The 18,883-nt window shown below is 45.4% G+C and overlaps 1 protein-coding gene across 4 annotated transcripts in view; it reads right to left on the bottom strand.

Annotated features, from left to right (window-relative positions):
• Window positions 1-7,590: 7,590 nt before the first annotated feature.
• The window catches only part of LOC135921945 (septin-7-like), a 117,834-nt gene continuing 106,541 nt past the window's right edge, over window positions 7,591-18,883 (bottom strand). For 3 of the 4 annotated variants that reach the window (XM_065456371.2, XM_065456369.2, XM_070530544.1), the window contains one exon: window positions 14,012-16,375. In XM_065456371.2, the coding sequence (XP_065312443.1) occupies window positions 16,285-16,375 (91 nt within the window). In that variant the 3' untranslated portion in view covers window positions 14,012-16,284. Of the gene's footprint in view, window positions 9,782-14,011; window positions 16,376-18,883 lie in introns of those variants that run through there. The other variant, XM_065456370.2, reaches the window with a different exon arrangement.

Below are 18,883 nucleotides of genomic sequence, written 5' to 3'. Positions count from 1 at the left end.
CAGAATTAATCCCGTGCCCCCCACTACGGCGTGCCTCATAATCAAATCGTGGTTTTGGCACGTAATATTTCAGACTTCAAGTACTCTGTGCTACTCGCCAAGTTTACTGAATTTCTTCTCGGGCACCGCTGGACAAGCCCCCAAAGTAAACCGTAACGCGCGATAGTAGAGTTTTAGAATAGGGGCCCCAAAGAAATAGCGTCGAAGCCACTGCGCATGCGCGAGGCGCCAACTGCGTTTGGGTTTCACGTTGGGAACGCTATTTCACCGATTTAGCCGGAACCCAAATAGCGGCCCCAAAAGATTTGCCTCAGCAAACATGGCGGCACCCATCGAAGCGACGGCTCTAACCTAGCACTAAACTGGGTTAGATTCGTGGTAACGCGCGAAGTTTGCAAGCTAGAAGTGACTGCGGTTATCGCTTCCTCGCGACTAGCGTGTGTTATGAAGATTAATTCATTAGACGCCGCAACTAATTGTTTGCTGCTTACAGAATAACCTCTAAATTGTAATTAAACGCGAATACACGCAAGTCAAAATTACTATTCCTATCATAAAATGGTATATTTTATTTAATTATTTCTAATAGCTTTTCTTTCACGCCGTAGTGGCGCTGTCAACGCAAGACGCTATCCGCAAACGTAAAACCGTATTCTAAATCTCTTCACTCCTGCGTGCCCCAACGCTAACACCAGCAAAGCTCTTTGGGGCCCCAACTATTGGGGCCCCCATTCCAAAACTCTCTATTGTCACTAAAGACCCACCCATGCACTGCCACCCGCGCCGGCTAGGCATCGACGAGCTCCGGCTTGCTCGCCACATGTTTGAGCGATCCCAACACGGATGTCGCTCGCAATTCACATCCATGATCGCCAACGGTGTGCACCAAAGCAGAAGGAGATCTTAAAATCAGTCTTAGCGAGCTGCCCACACTTCGTATCAGTTATGTGCTTCTAGCCTTTCTCGCGGGCCGATACGCGACTAGCGGAGGACGTAGAAAGACACACAGAGTTTAAAGCACTGTCTTTGTGTGTCTGCTTCTTTCTACGTCCTTGTTCAGTCGCGCTTACACATTCTATCATGGATTCAAACCAACTAGCCCGTCAACATGTTTTAACTAAATTAACCAGCACGGTGTCACGCGCGCACAGGTAAACATGAACACGTCTCGCTCGATGACAGCGGAAACTGTCTGTGAAAACGCTGAAGTTAGGAATCGCGGCAGCAGCCACGAGCCGATTGACCTACGTACATCTGTCGCTTCAACGCCAACGAAGCATTGAAAGCACAGCGCATATATACAAAGCTACCGGCACTATGCGCACTCTGCAAACATCGCAGATCGCTTTGAACACGGGGCCCGCACGGGCGCGCGCTTTGGCCACGTCGCAGATAGCTTTCAAGACACACGAGCGCCGGCAACGCGGCGTTCGCGCTTCGCGTGGCCAACGCCATAGTAGACGCTGCGGTTGTTCCCACACTACGCAGCGGCGGGCGACGACGTCGAGGCACCCTAGCAGCTAGGGGGCGCAAAGTACCAACGTGCTCTCTTCGCGCTCTGCATTTTCATGATTTTTCAGTGGTTTTTCGCTTGAAAACGCCCGGAAAGCTTTACCACCAGCTTCACGAAGTTCCTAGGAACACCTGAACGTCACCCAAGTGGGCCTATGACTTCTTGGAAGGACAGGGGGATTCCAGACAGCTCGCCACCACGTGAACGCTAACGCAACGCCGACGCGGTGAGCCGACGGCAGCTTTCCCGACGCCGGAGATTCCCGCGTCGGAGGTGTGGAGTGTCGAATGTCAGAGGCGTGAAAGCCGAGAGTCATGGCTCTCGACGCGGCAACCGAGCGAGAATACCGCCACCTACAACAGGATGGGATAGCGGACGACCACATGGACCAAGCTCAAGACTACTATGACTCGGTGAATCAAGACGCTAACTCTCACTCCCGTGAAGAAGAGAACGCTAACTGGCAGGCAGTGAAATCCGCCAGACAACGTAAACAAGACGCGACGACGCAGGGCCCCAAAACCAATTTCAGACGAGCACGTCAACCTATAAAAAATTGCCTAAATTACCGCCATTGCCGAGGGACGATTACAAAATCGTCATTCGCCCGAACCAGGGCTTTCCTCTAAGGAACATTCTCACTCCCACGCTTGCACAAGCAATCATAGAGGCATGCCAAGCAAGCTTCAAGGATGACCAATTCATCCTTAGAATTAATCCTGGATCAAACATAGCGATCCTATCGACCAAACACGAGGAAAATGCGGACAAAACACGCCTCGTACGCAAGCTCGTACTGAATGGCAGGGCCCACGCCGTGCGCGCCTACGCTGCACACGGAGACGTCACTCTTAAGAGGCGGCATTCACGGTGTACCGATTAACACCTCGACAGACACTCTCATGGCCCATCTCCGAGTGAGAACGCAAGGGGTAGAGATCATCACAGCCTGAATGATCAGCACAACCAAAAGCGCAGCCATCACCTTTTTCGGTCCCACGCTACCTCGAACAGTCTTATTATGGAGGGGAGCTCCGTTGCTACCCATTCAGGCCCACAATTCAAGTTTGCAAGGTCTGCCGAAAGAAAGGACACCGCACGGACGTCTGCCCAAATCCGGACCGCCCTATTTGCTGGCTGTGTGGACTGACAGATCCAACAGATGGACACCCACGTGCTGTTAGTTGCGCCTCGTGTGGGGAGGCCCATCCCACAGGGGGCCCAAAGAGACTTAAGCCACTGAAACCTCGACAGCCACAACAGGAGGCCAACCATGCCCATAAGACCCCCCGGGACAACAACCACCACCCACAGAGGACGAAGAACATGCGCTGGTTCTGCTCTGAAGAGAAAGAAGAAGCCTACAAGTCGGGCGACGACAAGCGCCGCTCCCGGTCGCGCTCGCGGTCCCCGCGCCGACGACCCCGAACGCCACCAAGGAACAAGGCACAAACACCCAACTCAGCAGAAGAACCACCCACAACAATTCGCCAGCAGCAGATGGCAAAAGCATCGGCGGGAGCCATGGACACACCCAACAGACACCATCAGTCACGGTAAGCTGGGCGGAGGTTGTGGCTCCCAAACCTGCATATACTACACCCATTACACAAAACGTAGACTATACGAAACGTAGAAAACAAACAACTTAAACGCCTAGACAGATATGGGAGAAAAATAGCCTACCTCAAAATGACAGCTGGCCCAGCTTATGGGAACCACAAGACCCATAGTACAGGCTAACCAACAGCAAACCCAAACGAAAAACCACCAGACAACGGGCACACGCAACCACAACCTACACCACCTGGAGATACTGTAGTTCACACAGGGACACAACAACCAGAAGCAAACCTCACGGTACAACAACTACAACAAATTCAACAACAAGTGCAGCAGTTCTTGGCGGAATTTCAGGAACTAAAGTGATACGTTCATGAAACCCGTAACAAAGAATCGGAGCGTAAACGCAAGCACATGAAACAGCGTTCCCAGGAGTCCTTTGACAAAAGCATGCTAACCTCGGACGCTGAAGGCACAACCACCACCTCTCATCATGGCAAATAGGCGGCCTCGAACAAAAGAGAATCTCACAATATGGTCCTGGAACTATCGTTCCTTGCACAACAAACACGCTTCACTCACACTATACATACAGGCGGCGCTGATTCTTCCAGACATAATCTGCCTGCAAGACGTGGGAGCTAGGCCCAAGGCGATTACGGGCTACAGATTACACATAGAGCCAAACCACCCGAAGGTAGCGACACTCGGCCAGAAGGAATTGGCAGCAACACTTACAACGGTACCACACGAACACACCACACCACATCGTCACGATCTGGCCAGCTAAAAAAATGGCTGTGGCTTAGGTAAGGTTAAGCCCAGGATGCGAAGCATACTAGCCTTTATTTTAGTTGTTGAACCACTGTTTAGCCTGGTGAACTGCTGCTGCTTGGCTATATTTGGCTCGGCTAGACGAAGAAACAACTCATGCATTACTGCTTCGCCTTCAAGAGTGGAACGCGACAGCGTTCCCGTCGACCCGCCACGTCCAACATCTGAACACCGTGCTTCAACCACGCGACCGCTTATCACAGGGGATTTCAACGCATGGCACACGACATGGGGATATGCAAGAAAGACCGAAAGGTACGAGACTCCTAGAGGCGATACAGCAATGCGACTACATACTCCTCACGACACCGGGCAGACCGACCCGTATGGGAAACAGCGTAAACAGGGATACCACACCCTACCTTACAATCACCAACAATGCCATAGCCATGCACTGGAATGTGTTAGACGACACCCTGGGAAGCGATCACAATATAGTGGAAATAACCTGCGAAACAGCTCAACTACGACGCCCGCTCGGAAAAGCCAAACTCACTAACTGGACTAAGTATCGAGAGCAACAGCAAGTAGGAAATGGGCCCAAACCAGAAACAATAACTGAATGGACTCACTATATCAAGGGAATCTATGAGGAAAACACTAAAATATATCAGACTACGCCAGACACCTCCGCCATTGACAACCACTTGACACACCTTTGGGAAGCTTGTCGGGGCCTCGCCAAGCGGTGGCGCCGACAGAAGCTAAACAGAAAACTAAGAATCCGAATAGCGGAAATCACAGAGGAAGCAAACGCATACGCCCAAGAAATCTACCACAATTGGCGTACATTCGGCGACTCCTTAAGAGGTACATTAAGCACGAAAAAGACATGGAACATCCTACGGAGTTTTTTGGACCCCTCTACCACAAGAACTTAAACGCTACCCTCCAACGATTAGCAGGGGAATTTAAAGGGCAACAGGATCAGTTAATACAAGAACTGAAACAACGGTACACGGGAGAAAGCAAGCGAGGCGCAAATCCGATACCAAGTCAAGAATACAAAGGAGCACCCAACCACGAGCTGGACGCACCCATCACCTTTGCGGAGGTGTATGCAGTGGCACAAAGCTTCAAAAGGAACACTGCACCCGGAGTGGACGGTATTACAAACGCCATGATACGGAACCTTGGCACTGACACATTACAAGCCATCACGGACCACTTCAATCAGGAAATCTGGACACCGGGTGGAAAACTACCCACAGAATGGACACTGGCGCAGATTGTACTCATACCCAAACCAGAAAAGCGGAGAAGCCTTGATCAGCTACGACAAATCTCACTGACATCATGCATGGGCAAAATCTTTTGAAAAAGTTATACTCGCCCGTCTCGAACAATACAAAGAGGTAGGGGGGCTCCTACCAACATCTATGTACGGATTCAGGCCAGGGATGTCTGCCCAGGACATATTATTGCTCAAAGAATAGGTGCTCAACCCACCTCCAGGTAGCCTCAACTTACTCCTTGCGCTCGACATCGAAAAAGCCTTCGACAACATCGCGCTTTCTACCATACTAGACGGTCTCACAGCCACGCGGGGAGCGCATATTCCACTATGTTTCTGCATTCCTTGACAATCGCAAGGCACAGATTGACATGACCGGCACAAACTCACCACCATACGACCTCTCACCGAAGGGCACGCCCCAGGGTTCCATCCTGTCCCCATTTCTCGTTAAAATCGGCCTCCGAAAACTAGTCCTACAACTAGAGGATATACCGAACCTAGGCTGTGCCTTTTACGCGGACGACATTACACTATGGGCAACCAAGGCCTCCTATGGAGAACGGCAAGATATACTGCAAACCGCTATAGACAAGATTCAAAGCTACCTTCAGGCAGCAGGTATGACCTGCGCCCCCAACAAATCAGAATACCTGCAAATAAGACCACTGCACACCCAGTCCAACCTTCACCTGACGATTGCCGGACAGCGCATCAACAGGACCCCGGCAGCGCGATTCCTGGGCATGCACGTACAAATAACGTAAAGACGGCAATAGACAAACTCAAACATACTGTCAAGAGGATTACAACCCTCATAGCTAGAGTAGCAAGAAGATGGAATGACAGAAGTCGAGACACTACGCTTGGGTTATACCTCAGATGCACACTTCCCAGGTGCGTCACTGATATCCTGGGCCCCGGATTGACTGAGGACCATGCCATCGCCTGATGCCCGGGGCACACGGGCCTGGGGGGGCAACGAGGAGGCGAACTGCGTAGCTCGAGGACTTGCTGGCCGAGCTGCAGAACCCTCCTCGGGTCCCCTTCAGATTACCATGAGGAAACCATCACTAGCAGGCAGATTTTGGAGTACCAACGCCTCACCAGACGGAAGTGCGCTCCTCCCCATCCTAACTTAAGCAGCCAACAAGCCAGGGACCGGCGCCGCCTTCAAACACATACCCGCACATATCGAGACTGCACGCAATCTTTTCAGAGGTATACACAACAGGGATATGTCCCTGGTGTAACGACCACACACGCACACATTACTTACGAGTGTATGGAGCGCCCAGCCCAGGCAGTATCCAGGCTGGTGAGCTCATCACTAACGCTCACGACGTGGTCTCGGGAGGCATGGTTTTCCAAGCTGGCACTGGGAAGCCAACTGACGACCCTGGGCCAGGCCCGGCGAGCCGCTACGGCCAGTGGGGCTCTACAAGAAGGCTCCACCCGAGATTAACCCCACGGAGTTCCTTCGTACAATAAAATGTATTATCTCTCGCTCGCGCACGCGAAATTGAACCGCGTTCGCTGGCTCACCCTCACACGGAACCTCACGGCGTCGCCGATGGCAGAAAGGCGCCTGGAGTGTCCATGTAATTGATATTGCAATAAATGTTAAGCGGTGAGGCGCTCCTCCTATACCACTCACGCGAGAGGTGACATGATAAAGAGTGCTGTGCGCCGAGACTCTGCCCCATTGTCAACCCCAACTCACACGGGCATACACATTGTTTGATCGACCGTCAACTAAGTTCGAAATCACCTGTACACTTTTTGGCTTCTAGCGCGAAGTGAAACACGGACACAGAAAGGAGCAGACAGGACGAGCGCTAGACTAAAAGAACACAAACATTCACTAAACAACCCTAACGCATCACATTTAGCCGCACATTGTTTCGATTGTGGATGCAAGCCTTTCTTTAAAGACACAAAAATTCTTTCTAGACACAGATGCCAAACCACGAGGGAAATTATCGAGGCTTTCCACATAAAAAGATTAGGAGACACTTGTGTCAGTCATGCTTCGTTGTCTCTGTTAGATTGCGAATTCCAGTACCTTCGCAATACGTGTACTAATCTGAAATAATTTTTTTTTGTTCTTTGACTTCCTTACCCACTGACATGTTTAACTGATGCTTTTACATTGTCATGTTCTGATGCTACGGTTTTTGCAATCACCTATATATATGTTCTTCGTTTCAATAAAAATTTAGTTGAGAGTTAGCGCTCGTCCTGTCTGCTCCTTTCTGTGTCCGTGTTTCACTTCGCGCTAGAAGCCAATATCATGTTACCGTACCAACTCGCCCAGCTGTCTATCCTTTTGTACACTTTTTCACCAGTGATAGCCCAACAATAGGGCGCGTCTGTCATCTGTTCATACCAGCCACAATGCACCAATGCAGCCCGCCTGGCGGATTAAAGACACACACAAAAGGCGCAAGGGGAATCTTAAGATACTGTTTATTTGTTTCATTTGTACAAAAACAACAAAGCAAATTTTTTACAGGTCTGGGAAGCTGACAGCAAGTAAAGATCGGTCACTTTGAAGCACATTTCTCTCGAGTCGCCTACCACACGACACGCGGTCGCGGCACCGAGTATAAATAGTGGACGAGTTACACGTGGCTATAAATAGCGAGACGCACACATACACACACACACACACATAGACGTAAAAAAAAAAAAAGTTCGAACGTCGCGAATACCAGAGAAGCAAAGCAGAATTCTTTGGCCACCTGAAACAAGTCTCTTTCTCAACACATATTTACTATATTTATAATTTGTATATATATATAGTATGTGCAAATCGAAGAAAAAGCCGCGGGTGTACAGGTCGCGGCGCTCTGTCACGTTTGCCGCTGCCTCGAAGCAGGGCTCGGGCGGCGGATTGGAAGAGCGCCGCTCTCCTGCGGAAGGGAATGTTGTGTGGCTGTTCCTCCGACAGGTGCGAACACACCGCAAGCCTATGGCACACGCTCTCTCCCCTCCCTGGCAGTTTCCGCGTCCGGCGGGGAAAAAGAAACGCAGCCGATTAAAAACAGGCGCCGACACAAAAGCGCGCAACGACACACAAGCTTGAGCTGATTTCGGCCACCGCCTCCCCCTCGATACACCTCCTCCTCCTGTGACCGTTGTTCACTATCATTCTACACCCATCTTGGGGATGTCACTTTCTCCACGCAATAATAATCACAATTTTTATGGGCTCGACACGGCAAACCACACCAGGTCTTTTCAACAGCTCACGCTGCGCGGTGACCACGTTGCGATCGCAGGCCACTGCGCATTTTCATCGGTAACGGCGTGGTTCACATTACAGCCGGGAAAACAACGCTACCATTGGACATTCAGCCCTCTCGCCCCATCAGAAAAATCGGGCATGCGTAGCCCGCGGTTACCCCTTTAGATACCATTAGCATTGCTGGTAAGTACCAAGCACACATCGTTGGAATATAGGAAGTGCACCCCGAAAAGTGCACACATTTATGAGCATCGAGTGAAGTACGTGTACAGTGTGCGAGGGCGGCGCCGCGCTGCGACGAACTGGCGCAACGGCCCGAAAGTCGCACGGCTGTCCGGAGACAGCACGCAGCAGCAACACCGCCTGTGCCAGATAAGGTCACAACCGTCTGGAGGAAGTCTGTCATACAGCGTCGAGCATCGACGCTCTCCCTACCTACACAGCGTCCGAACTGTAAACCACGCGCACTCGCAGAAAAGGCGCACTGCACGTCCGTCGTGCGTCAAGTTGAACGGGCCGCGACGAACGTCAACGTAGAACTACGTAAAGCAGACGAGCTAGAAAACAGACAGCGCATCCTGAGGTGAAGAGCAAATCTGAGGCGCGCTTGAGCGAGAACAGCGTCCAGCAGTGGGGCGCTGCCTGAGCAGCGAGGCGCGTCGCGTGCTCGGCTCGCCACCTTTGAACCGCACATGGCCTAGGAGATCTGAACACAGCAGCGTGCGAACCCGGCTCTTGTTTTATATGGAGGAAGGAGCATAAACCGGCGAACGGCGTTGGCACACAATGACGTCGTTGAATTCTGCGCTGAAGAAACTCGCGCAAGCAAATGCACCCCCCTAACCCCCACCCCCCTGCTTGCCACACACGTACCGACCTCCACGTGTAGAAACAAAAAAAGCGAAGGCTTTTCTTGTTTTCAGTTACAGTTACAGAAACAATTCCATGTGCTGCACAGTTCATTTGCTTTACCAATGCCCACATGCACGACCTTTCGCCGAAAGCTGTGCGCATGTTCTCACATTTGAACTGACGGCGAATGATCGCACAAAGCAGCTTATCTGGCGTGCGTTAGGACTGCTATCCACTAATTCCTCCCGACGCCTTTGCCATTTGAGAGTGCACCATTCACGCAAGCGTGCGCATACGGTGGAGATAGACAGAAATATTAAATAAAAATAAAGATCCCGCCGCCTTGGTCAAGCGCTTCCCAGGGCTGAAGGAACCCGGTGTGCAGACAGAAAAAAAAAAAGAGAAAAGCTGATGCAATGGAAACGTTGGGTCCCTTTCGGCTGGCGGTTCCTTCCCACGGTCGAGCAGGCTCCCTCCAGGCGTCTAAAAGAGGCCTTTCTTTTTTTCCTTACGCTTCTCCTTCCCGTCGAGTTGTCTGCGAAAACACAAGCAGGGAGGGAAGGGAAACAGGGGTGCTTCAAGTCAGTAACACTTCAGAGGCCCATCTTTGTCGTCGCGAGCCACCTACGCAGCGACCAGGAAACAAGCTGCCTTTTCTCACTTTCAATCTTACAGCAACTAACAATTTTGCACTAGCTCAATTCTAGCATTCCACTATGATTTTTTGTGCTTGACAGCATCCTTAACAAATTTCCAATCCTACAGCACAAGCCAATTAACTCGCCCTTCAACCTTCACCTGCTGGCTCACCATGTTTTTTAAAATAAGACTGACAATCACACACAATGCACTACAGTCTTTCTGGGAATGCCACGAGCTGAATGCAATATTTGTCAAATAAAAGAAAACAGGGCTGCCTAATAGTACTGAAATAAACAACGAAAACTGCCTAACATTTTAAACTTTGGAACTTGCAAACTTGAGTCTGTAGCGTTTTCCACATGGCCTGGCACCGCCAACACAATTGTGGCTACTCTCGCAGTAAGCAAGTTCAGGCTCACAGGTTATTACTTCAAGCAAGAATGGTAAAGTGGCACATGTCCAAGCTCTCCCTGCTTATACCGGGTGTTTCAGAGAACACTTTCGAAAATTCTTAAAAATTGCCTGTGGCAAATAGCGCAATTCTAGTACTTGAGCTGGTCTACTTGAAGAGGCAGACATTATTTGCACGATAAATGGAAATGCATAATAGACTAATTAACAAATATGCATGAATTAGGTTTTTAACTAGTTACCTTATGGCACATATTGCAATTTACAAATTCTATCTGTGGAGTTCACAAGGCGGATCCAATTTAAATTTCAACCAATTTCAATATATTAATTCCCAAACTTTGTGATGAAATACATTGGCAGTAGTTACTTTTGCGCTTCAATGCATAAAATGACATTCTGTTAAGAAGTTAGTGGAACAACGTGCACCTTTACCGCAAGTTAGATGGTGCATATCTTGAAGATAGCGTCATCCACACAGTTCTTTTCAAGTGGATATGCCCTGCAGTTTCACTGGCTACAATTTCTGAATTGAAATATGTGCCATAAGGCAATTAGATAAAAACTTAATTAGTGCATTTTCGTTAATTAGGCATTAATGCATTTCAATTTATCGTGCAAGTAATGTTTGCCTTATTGAGTAGACCAGCTCAAGGACTGCAATTGTACTATCTGTCACAGGCAATTTTTATGAATTTTTGGAAGTGTTCGCTGAAACACCCGGTATGTACTTGCAGTGCGAGTGTCATTGTCTTATTCATGCACTCACAGCCATGTTAAGCTTGCCTGCAGGTTTTCACAAAGGGCCTTCCGTGGCAGTGGGATATCTCGGCAGAAGCATTAAGATATATTGTTTCTTACCATGGCTTTCGAAAGCCACAAAATGTTGGGAGCTATGATGCATTTGATTTAATGTTACCACAATTCTCTTTAAATATATGTACGTGAAGTACACAAAAAATAAATTGCAACTTTTGGTATCATTCCAGAGAAAACTGAAAGCCTTAATCAAAACTCAGACCATCAGTACCAAGAATTGAAATTCAGCTGTGGCAATAACCATAATAGTGGCTGCCAAATAAAAGCAGAGTTCAAAAGGAAGTTCTGGTTTCCATCACTAAAGACGCACATAATATACAGCAAGGTTATTATGCGAAGGTTGTACAAAAACTGATCAACCTTCCTCCTGCACCAGGATGTTCTAGTGACTAATTGGAACAGACTAATATTTCTGCTAGCGTCCCAAATTTATTAAAGGAAAAACAAAATTCACATTTGAAATTTCTGCTTTACATTACCAAATCAATTTATTTTTCAAGGCATATACATTTTGGCAATGGGTACCTGGGTAAAAAGCTCGTCATCTTACTTTAAATAAAGCAAGGCAAACTGAAACAAAATGTTTCCAACAGCATTCAAATGAGCAAAACTTAATATTTCAATGTGATCTTTCAATGACTATATGCAATGGTGAAATGCAAGAGCAAAATATAAATATGTTTATTTTTAAGACTTCCAGTGGCAACTTCAATGCCTAGACTAAACCAGTCACTTAACTTTCATTCCCTCCTTTTAATTGCAATACATGATTGCTCACCACTGCTTATGCATGCATTGGATAGCAAAACAATGCCCGAGGCATACTCACAAAATAGTCATTACAATATGAAAAAAATCTGCATGATAATGATGCAACAAGCCCAACATGACAGCTGGCTATTATTTTAGACCACGAACAAGAACCATAGGATCTATGACAAATTAATTTGTTGCTTTTTGCCTCTAAGGCATGAGCCATGTGTGACCTTTGCCAAGTTTATGTTGAGAGATGTGAAATTCAGGCCCAGGGAGCTACAATTTATTCATGACAACATGATATAACACTACTTAAGACACGAGTTTCTACCCAGGTCTGACATGAAAATAACAGTGCCTATGGTAATGTTATTTAACAGTGTTGTGAATAAATAAGCCCCTGAGGCATGAGCCAAGTGTGACCTTCACCAGGGTTTTATCATTAGTGGTGAATTTCAGGCCAGGGCAGCTACAATTTATTCACCAAATCATGAAATAACAGCACCCTTGAATGATGCAGGTATGAAGTAGTTGAGGATACAGGTTTCCTTTGGCCACACTCCTCATTTATGGATTTAAGCAAAACCTTTAATTTGCTCATGCCAGTAGATATTCAGAAAGCTGGTCATACTTGAGAACACTTCAAGATTGGCTGGTACTTTCATAGCTGGCTATCATCACTGATTGGCGAATTAATGCTGAGTGATTGTGAGCCTGTTTCACATCAAAATTGTTTTGTTAGCCCTTTCTATACCACTAATGAGTATAGTCATGAGGCCAAGCTCTTGGAAATCGCTGAAAAATTGGGTATACTTTGGTCTTTTCCTCTGGTATAGAAAGGGTGATGTGGCCCACAATGCGAATGGGTGACAGATTGCAGAATATAATCAGATTTGAAACCATAAGGACACATGTGCATACACAAGTGCAACTGATTGAAATGCGTGGCTATTCTTTCTCTATGCTTTCTCATCTTTTAACAGAATAGAAAACTATCAAACTGAGAATGTGCGCATTTTTTGGTAGGATTACTTAGTTTTCTTTTCTTACACCCTTAAATGGCCCAAACAATTTCGTGAATACTCATTCATTAGTTTTTTAACCTCAAGTTTTTCCTTCCTGAGAAACTTCAAACTTCTGATTATCAATCACAGGCTCTGTGTGCTCTCCATAAAGATATGAACTCCCAGACTTTGCTAGTCCTGATTAAAAATTCAGTACTGTCCTTCAACTTCAGCTAATGGAAAGGCGACACACACACACACACACGCACACGCACACACTTAGTGAAAGCAACTGCAACCCTGTATGCTATGCAAATGATTTCAACGGGTTATTGGTAACTTAAAATAATTAGGTGGTTCAAGCTGAAAAGCATAGCAATTCATGATGCTACAGCACTAATGAAGCCAACAGTAAGTGCTTTTCTTAATATGACACCAAGAACTAGGCAGAGAGGATATAGAAACTGTATCACTCACACAATCATTTATTCGACAATACCCCCAGAGTGCCAAACTTAGTGCTATAAATAAAATTTGATTACCTCCCTGTTATCTAAACTTAGTGGATGTGTATGTCACATAAAATTTATCATAGCTCTGTGTAGCTTTATCTTGACAACAATTGGAAATGGAAAGGTAGGAGCACAGCACGCTTCAAGTGAAACTTTCTATCTGAGCCTCTAGCTAAACACGTAGTCAATTATCTATACTGACAGTATTAACTAGGCCGTGGAAGAAAATAAATGTGCAGACTATTTGTGGAGTGGTCAAGGTCTCTGAAAACAGGTTTATGCCATGAACTACTGACATGAAGGCAGTGTCCATTACGAAGTAAACAGAAGAGGAGCTGTAGGTAAACCTTGATGCAAGTCAAAATAATGGCTGCCTAGGGGCTAGAATTAGAATATAATGCAAATAGTCAAAATGGAAACAAATGCACATTTGTAATTTTTGGGAGCACAGGATATACAGCCAAGAATATGAGCATCAAAACTGAAGGAGAGCATGCACAGAGGAAGCATCACTTGCTGCCTAGTAAGAATACCATGAGAAAAGATGCAAACATGCAGCCGATATTTCAAGCTGTAGCATGCTGAACTTCCCTCGTAATGAACCACAGGACCCCACATTACTCGAGCTTGAGCACTTTGGTGCATGTATTTAAATTCAGTGGTGACACACATTACAATTTCTTCTAACACAAGACCCTGTCATTACATTTTAAGATTGTTTTTGTTCTGACAGAACATAAACTATAAAACGAAACATAACATAATCAACAAAATAAAAATATAACTTTTTGGTATTTGAAAGCCCACCAAAAGGTTGTAATGGCAATGCAAAGAATGATGAAACACATTATCAGGAACATATTACACTTCATACCAATATGTGCGCAAGGCTGAAGCAATGGGTGACATCTGCAAAAAAGGTAACGCCCCCTTTCTTTGTTAGAAAATAAAACTTCACACAACACACTGATATCAATGTGCTAGTTTGTTTTGCTAAACACAACTTATTGTCAAGGTGAAGCTTGAAGTTCTTACTCCTACAGACTGCAGTCAAGATTATTGGCGACAGCATACTAGCAGTCACCACTTCAAACTATTAAAACGACCAAGCGAAAGGCCACCAGTGTAAGGCCACTTAATGAGATCAGGCACTTGCTTCAACTGTACATTAGTTTGCAGAAGCAAATATGTGTGCGTAATCTTAGGCATGTTTGTTGATGACCACTGGCGTATATAAGTTGTGCTGGTGGTTGTGCTGAATCTCACTTCGTGGATGAGAGAATTCAGATTATGTGGTAGACTGAAAGTGTTACATGGTGCAATCTAAAGGCACATGTGCAAGATGAGAAGGTATTGGCTTTCCCGACATCTTCAATCTCTAGTGTGTATTCTGCTGCTCACAAATCCGTTCTAATGTAACAGTACAAAATGTCAAGTTCAAGGAACAGCTCATTCTCTAGAGTGAGCTGCTATCTTTCAGTGGAATGCACAGACTATACTCTAGTTCCCCATATCACATACTACTTGTCACAGCTATAACAAACAGCCCATACAGTTCTTGTGCTTATTACTTAGTTAAGAAAGTAGACTTTGGAAATATACAGATAATCATCAGGTCACACATTACCTATCTCATTTCTCTTTTCCAACACTGACAAAACAAACTAACTTGTAACTGAAATGCTGGTTCAGAACTAATAGGTGTTGGACTAGGAAGAAACAATTTGCTACTTGGTTATCACAAGATCATGCCCCAATTATTGTTATGTACAATAAAGGTATAAATATGTTAAGCTACAACAAAAGCAGAGAAAAGGAGTGAAAGTTACTAGCATTTCTTCTGGAGGAAAGGAAATAAGTTCAAGCTGCAACACAGTACCCAAGGCATAAAGTGCTTGAGAACAAGGAAGTCACTAACATGCACATATACTGGGCTGATAAACAAGATACACAAAACTTGAACATACTATATAAACAACAGTAATGGCAATAAAATATGTAACAATGCAACAAAGGATGAAAACAAAAATAAAAGTAACAACAATGTGTGAAGCATATGTGCACTTAAAAACAGTTGTGACCAGATCATTTAGCTCAAAATGACAAGGATGTGCTGCTACTGAAATAAGGGCTACAGTGTTATTTACAATGCAGACTTAAATAACTAGAGCTCAACTGTAACACGTAATGAAGACTCCAACATGGGGGAAATGTCCAACCTTGACATAATGCCACCGAAAGTGCAAAGAAAATAAAACATGCAAGAAGTTCTTGTCATAAATATCATGTGCATGATGCTCAGTGGAATAGCACTGCAAGTTATGCAGGCATGTTTTTTCCCCCTTATCTTTTGGCTGGCATGGAGGGCTGTGGCACAGAACAGGCAAGAAAATGCAGAATTGTGAAAAGTGTCACGAGTTTCATGATGAAATGACGAAAGTACAATCAAAGAAGTGCCTTTCAAGAGATGCAAGAGATGTAAAAAATAGAAATTAATATTGTGGACAAGAGTGAGTGAACCTGCATGCCTGGGAGAGTCTGCAAACAGTGGTTCTATAGGGTGTCTGAAGGAAAACCAAAAGGGGCCAACACAATCAGAAGCAGTAATCTTGCACATGTCATTAGGCATTCACACACCTTTGAAAAATCATCACAGAAGTGAAGAACTCAAGTAAAACATGTAACACTGACAGAAAAATGATAACTTGATAGTGTGCTGCATACACAGAAAAATAAGCGCAGATAGACAGAGAAAGAAAAAAAAGAAAAAAAAAAGAAGGGGATGTGCCGGTCCATTGAACTCTGGGTGAGACGCAAGAAACTATAGTCGGCCCAAGGCAAGGTGGGTGCCGAGGTGACGGCAGAGGGGTGGTAGTAGGGGTGTGCATCGCTCTCTACATCTGCTTGCAGTTCTTTCGGACGGGCGCAGCATACTGCATGCATTTGCGGCTACTGAAGTGGTCCTCAGAGACAGAACGGCGCAATCTGAAAGAGCCCAACAACATCGACAAGGGCCACTGTACAAGCAGGCACTGTCACAAGCTGCTTCCTCTGCACTTGCACTCTGTGTTCATAAGAGTGCACAATTTCAGATGCAAGTGCAAATCCCCTCCTGTCAATGATTAGTGTTTGGGCATCAAATGCCACAAACTGAGCTTGGTAGCAATGACCTGCATTTCAGCAAGTGACTAGTCCATTATCTACAAAGTATGCAATGAGTATGGACCCTTGTTTGGGCGCTGTGGCAGCAGTGTGTTTGTGATACCCGAGCCTTCGTGGTCGCATGTTTTCGGCATCCAAATTTGTAGAGAAAACAAGTGTTTTGACCTTTGGTTGACTATAGGTATGTGTTCCTGATGTGTTAAAATATTATAAACGTGCTTCCTGCGTCGAGATCACATATGTAACTGTCTTGTGCATTTCCGAGTTAAATTACATTATCAATGTATGCTTTAACTGCACAGAAAAAGTGGTGCCAGCAACACCCATTTGGAGGCTATTGCCACTTGCGATTATCTTCGTTACCCATTAAATTTAGTGGGCTGTTCCAGAGGGTTCCAGAGGCTGTACCAGAAGTCTTTTGGCAGTTCTGTGTGTACACATTAAAAGGGTTCTCTGCAGTGATCCCAAAATATTATTTGGACCAAGGTGCACAATTACCTTTTTTGTGCTGCTCTTTTGTCAAAATGTCAGTTATAAAAGAAACTGACAACATTCAGAAGTGCACGTAGCCAAGAGAAGGAAAAAAGCAGTGTCTATTTGTAGATGTACATTTCAGTTAAACAAGATGACACTGAACGAACCACAATAAGGGCTTCGACTACGTGCTCAACTATGTGAAAATGCTGACAATGTTTTGATAGATGGTGTTTAATTTGCTTGAAGTATTGAGTGTACATTGCCAAGCACTACAATGTGAGCATCAAAGATCAATATGAACTTTTTGTGTGCTCATAAAAGTTGAAAATTTGGATAATGAATACAAGGAAACCATAAAAAGGACTGCAAGCATTAGGCGAGAGCCATAAGGTGTACAACACTCTGTAAAATCAACCTAAATGTATGCTGCCGCAATATCCAGCACCACTTATGCTAACAGTTTGAAGAGCTTCAAAGAATGGCAAAGTGTACTGCCTAGAGGCAAAAATGAATGTGGCTGAGCTATTCATGATTTGAAAGGTGAGGCGTAAAAGACATGGGGAGGAATGAAAAGGACCACACTAACTTCTCTTGCATCCGTGTCTCGTATGGCTAACCTTGCAAATGATTACTGTGTACCCATTATCCTGTTTAACCAAGTCTTTTCTTGCAACCCAGTGCAGCTTGCCATCACAACAATAGCTCATTTTCCTGATCAAATTGACTGAATCATCTGGAGTACGGAGAGCATTTCTGTGCTAAAAAAAAATCTTGAAAGTAGCCAAGTGTAGTGAAGAGGCCAGTGTTACTTCAGACAAGGGCACCAAAATGTACAGTCTTTGAGTAAATCCAGAAAAATAAAGTTAGGAATTTAACAGAAACTGTTATGTTCCCATGAAACCTGCTACAGTACTAAATTCCTTCTACAACTAAGATATTCAAAATAGCTTTCCTGAGCACAAGATCCTAAAGATTGGACAGAACCTTGTGCAAGTGCACCTAATGTGTTGCTCATTCATGAGCAGTTTTATGCAGGCCTTGTGGGCATCTTTGGTAGTATGTAACGAATTTTGTCCATGCTTTCTTTTTTTTTTCTTGCTGTGCAGTTGGCTGCATTTGTAGTTATGGTTTGGTGGCAGCTTGAAGTCAAAGACCAGTACAAAGCCAGCCTTCAGTGTTACTGCAAAAACGCATAGTACATTCCAGCAGCCACCTCCTCCACCAAGTGGTCCATGACAGTTCTGAGCATGCTGATGTAACTTCAGCATTCAGTTTCATTCCATTTTTCTTTTTCACTTGACAAATGATATACACACTTGGTTTGTGTTTGGCTTGTTTTTAATGCCATGTCCTGTTAGTGGCAATAATTCCTAGGTGCTTAGCTTTCCAGTGCTTCTGCGAAACAAACTATGCTCATGTAGTCTCATCAATCTAAAGCTATTTTGAGCTTATTTCTTATGCAAGGAAGAATTGAGTATCATTGCTATATTTCCAGCTAACTGTTGAAAAGTTCACAACAATTGCCAGAAGAAACATGACAGGTTATCATGGTGTATTATATCAGCAAGGTGCAATATTTTTCACGGATATCACAATAAATTAGCGGCTTTACGACCTTGCTAACAAGAGACTAATTGTGCCATTCCTAAGCCAACCAGAAAGAACTTAAAAAGTGTAGGACTTCTACGGAGGGTGATCCCTGGCTGCAATGTGTAACATAGCAGCAGCAAACATTTGTAAATAGCGATACATTTTTTATGCACGTCAACAAAACTGGAGGGCAAAAATGCGAGTGCCTCTACTATCGTGAGCATAAGTGTCCGGACTAAGGCTGTTGAAAAACAAACTTCTCAG

The sequence above is a fragment of the Dermacentor albipictus genome, chromosome 1 (genome assembly GCF_038994185.2).
Source record: "Dermacentor albipictus isolate Rhodes 1998 colony chromosome 1, USDA_Dalb.pri_finalv2, whole genome shotgun sequence".
Classification (NCBI taxonomy): domain Eukaryota; kingdom Metazoa; phylum Arthropoda; class Arachnida; order Ixodida; family Ixodidae; genus Dermacentor; species Dermacentor albipictus.
Note: the sequence above shows the minus strand (reverse complement) of the source record. Positions and strands in the feature narration are given on the sequence as shown.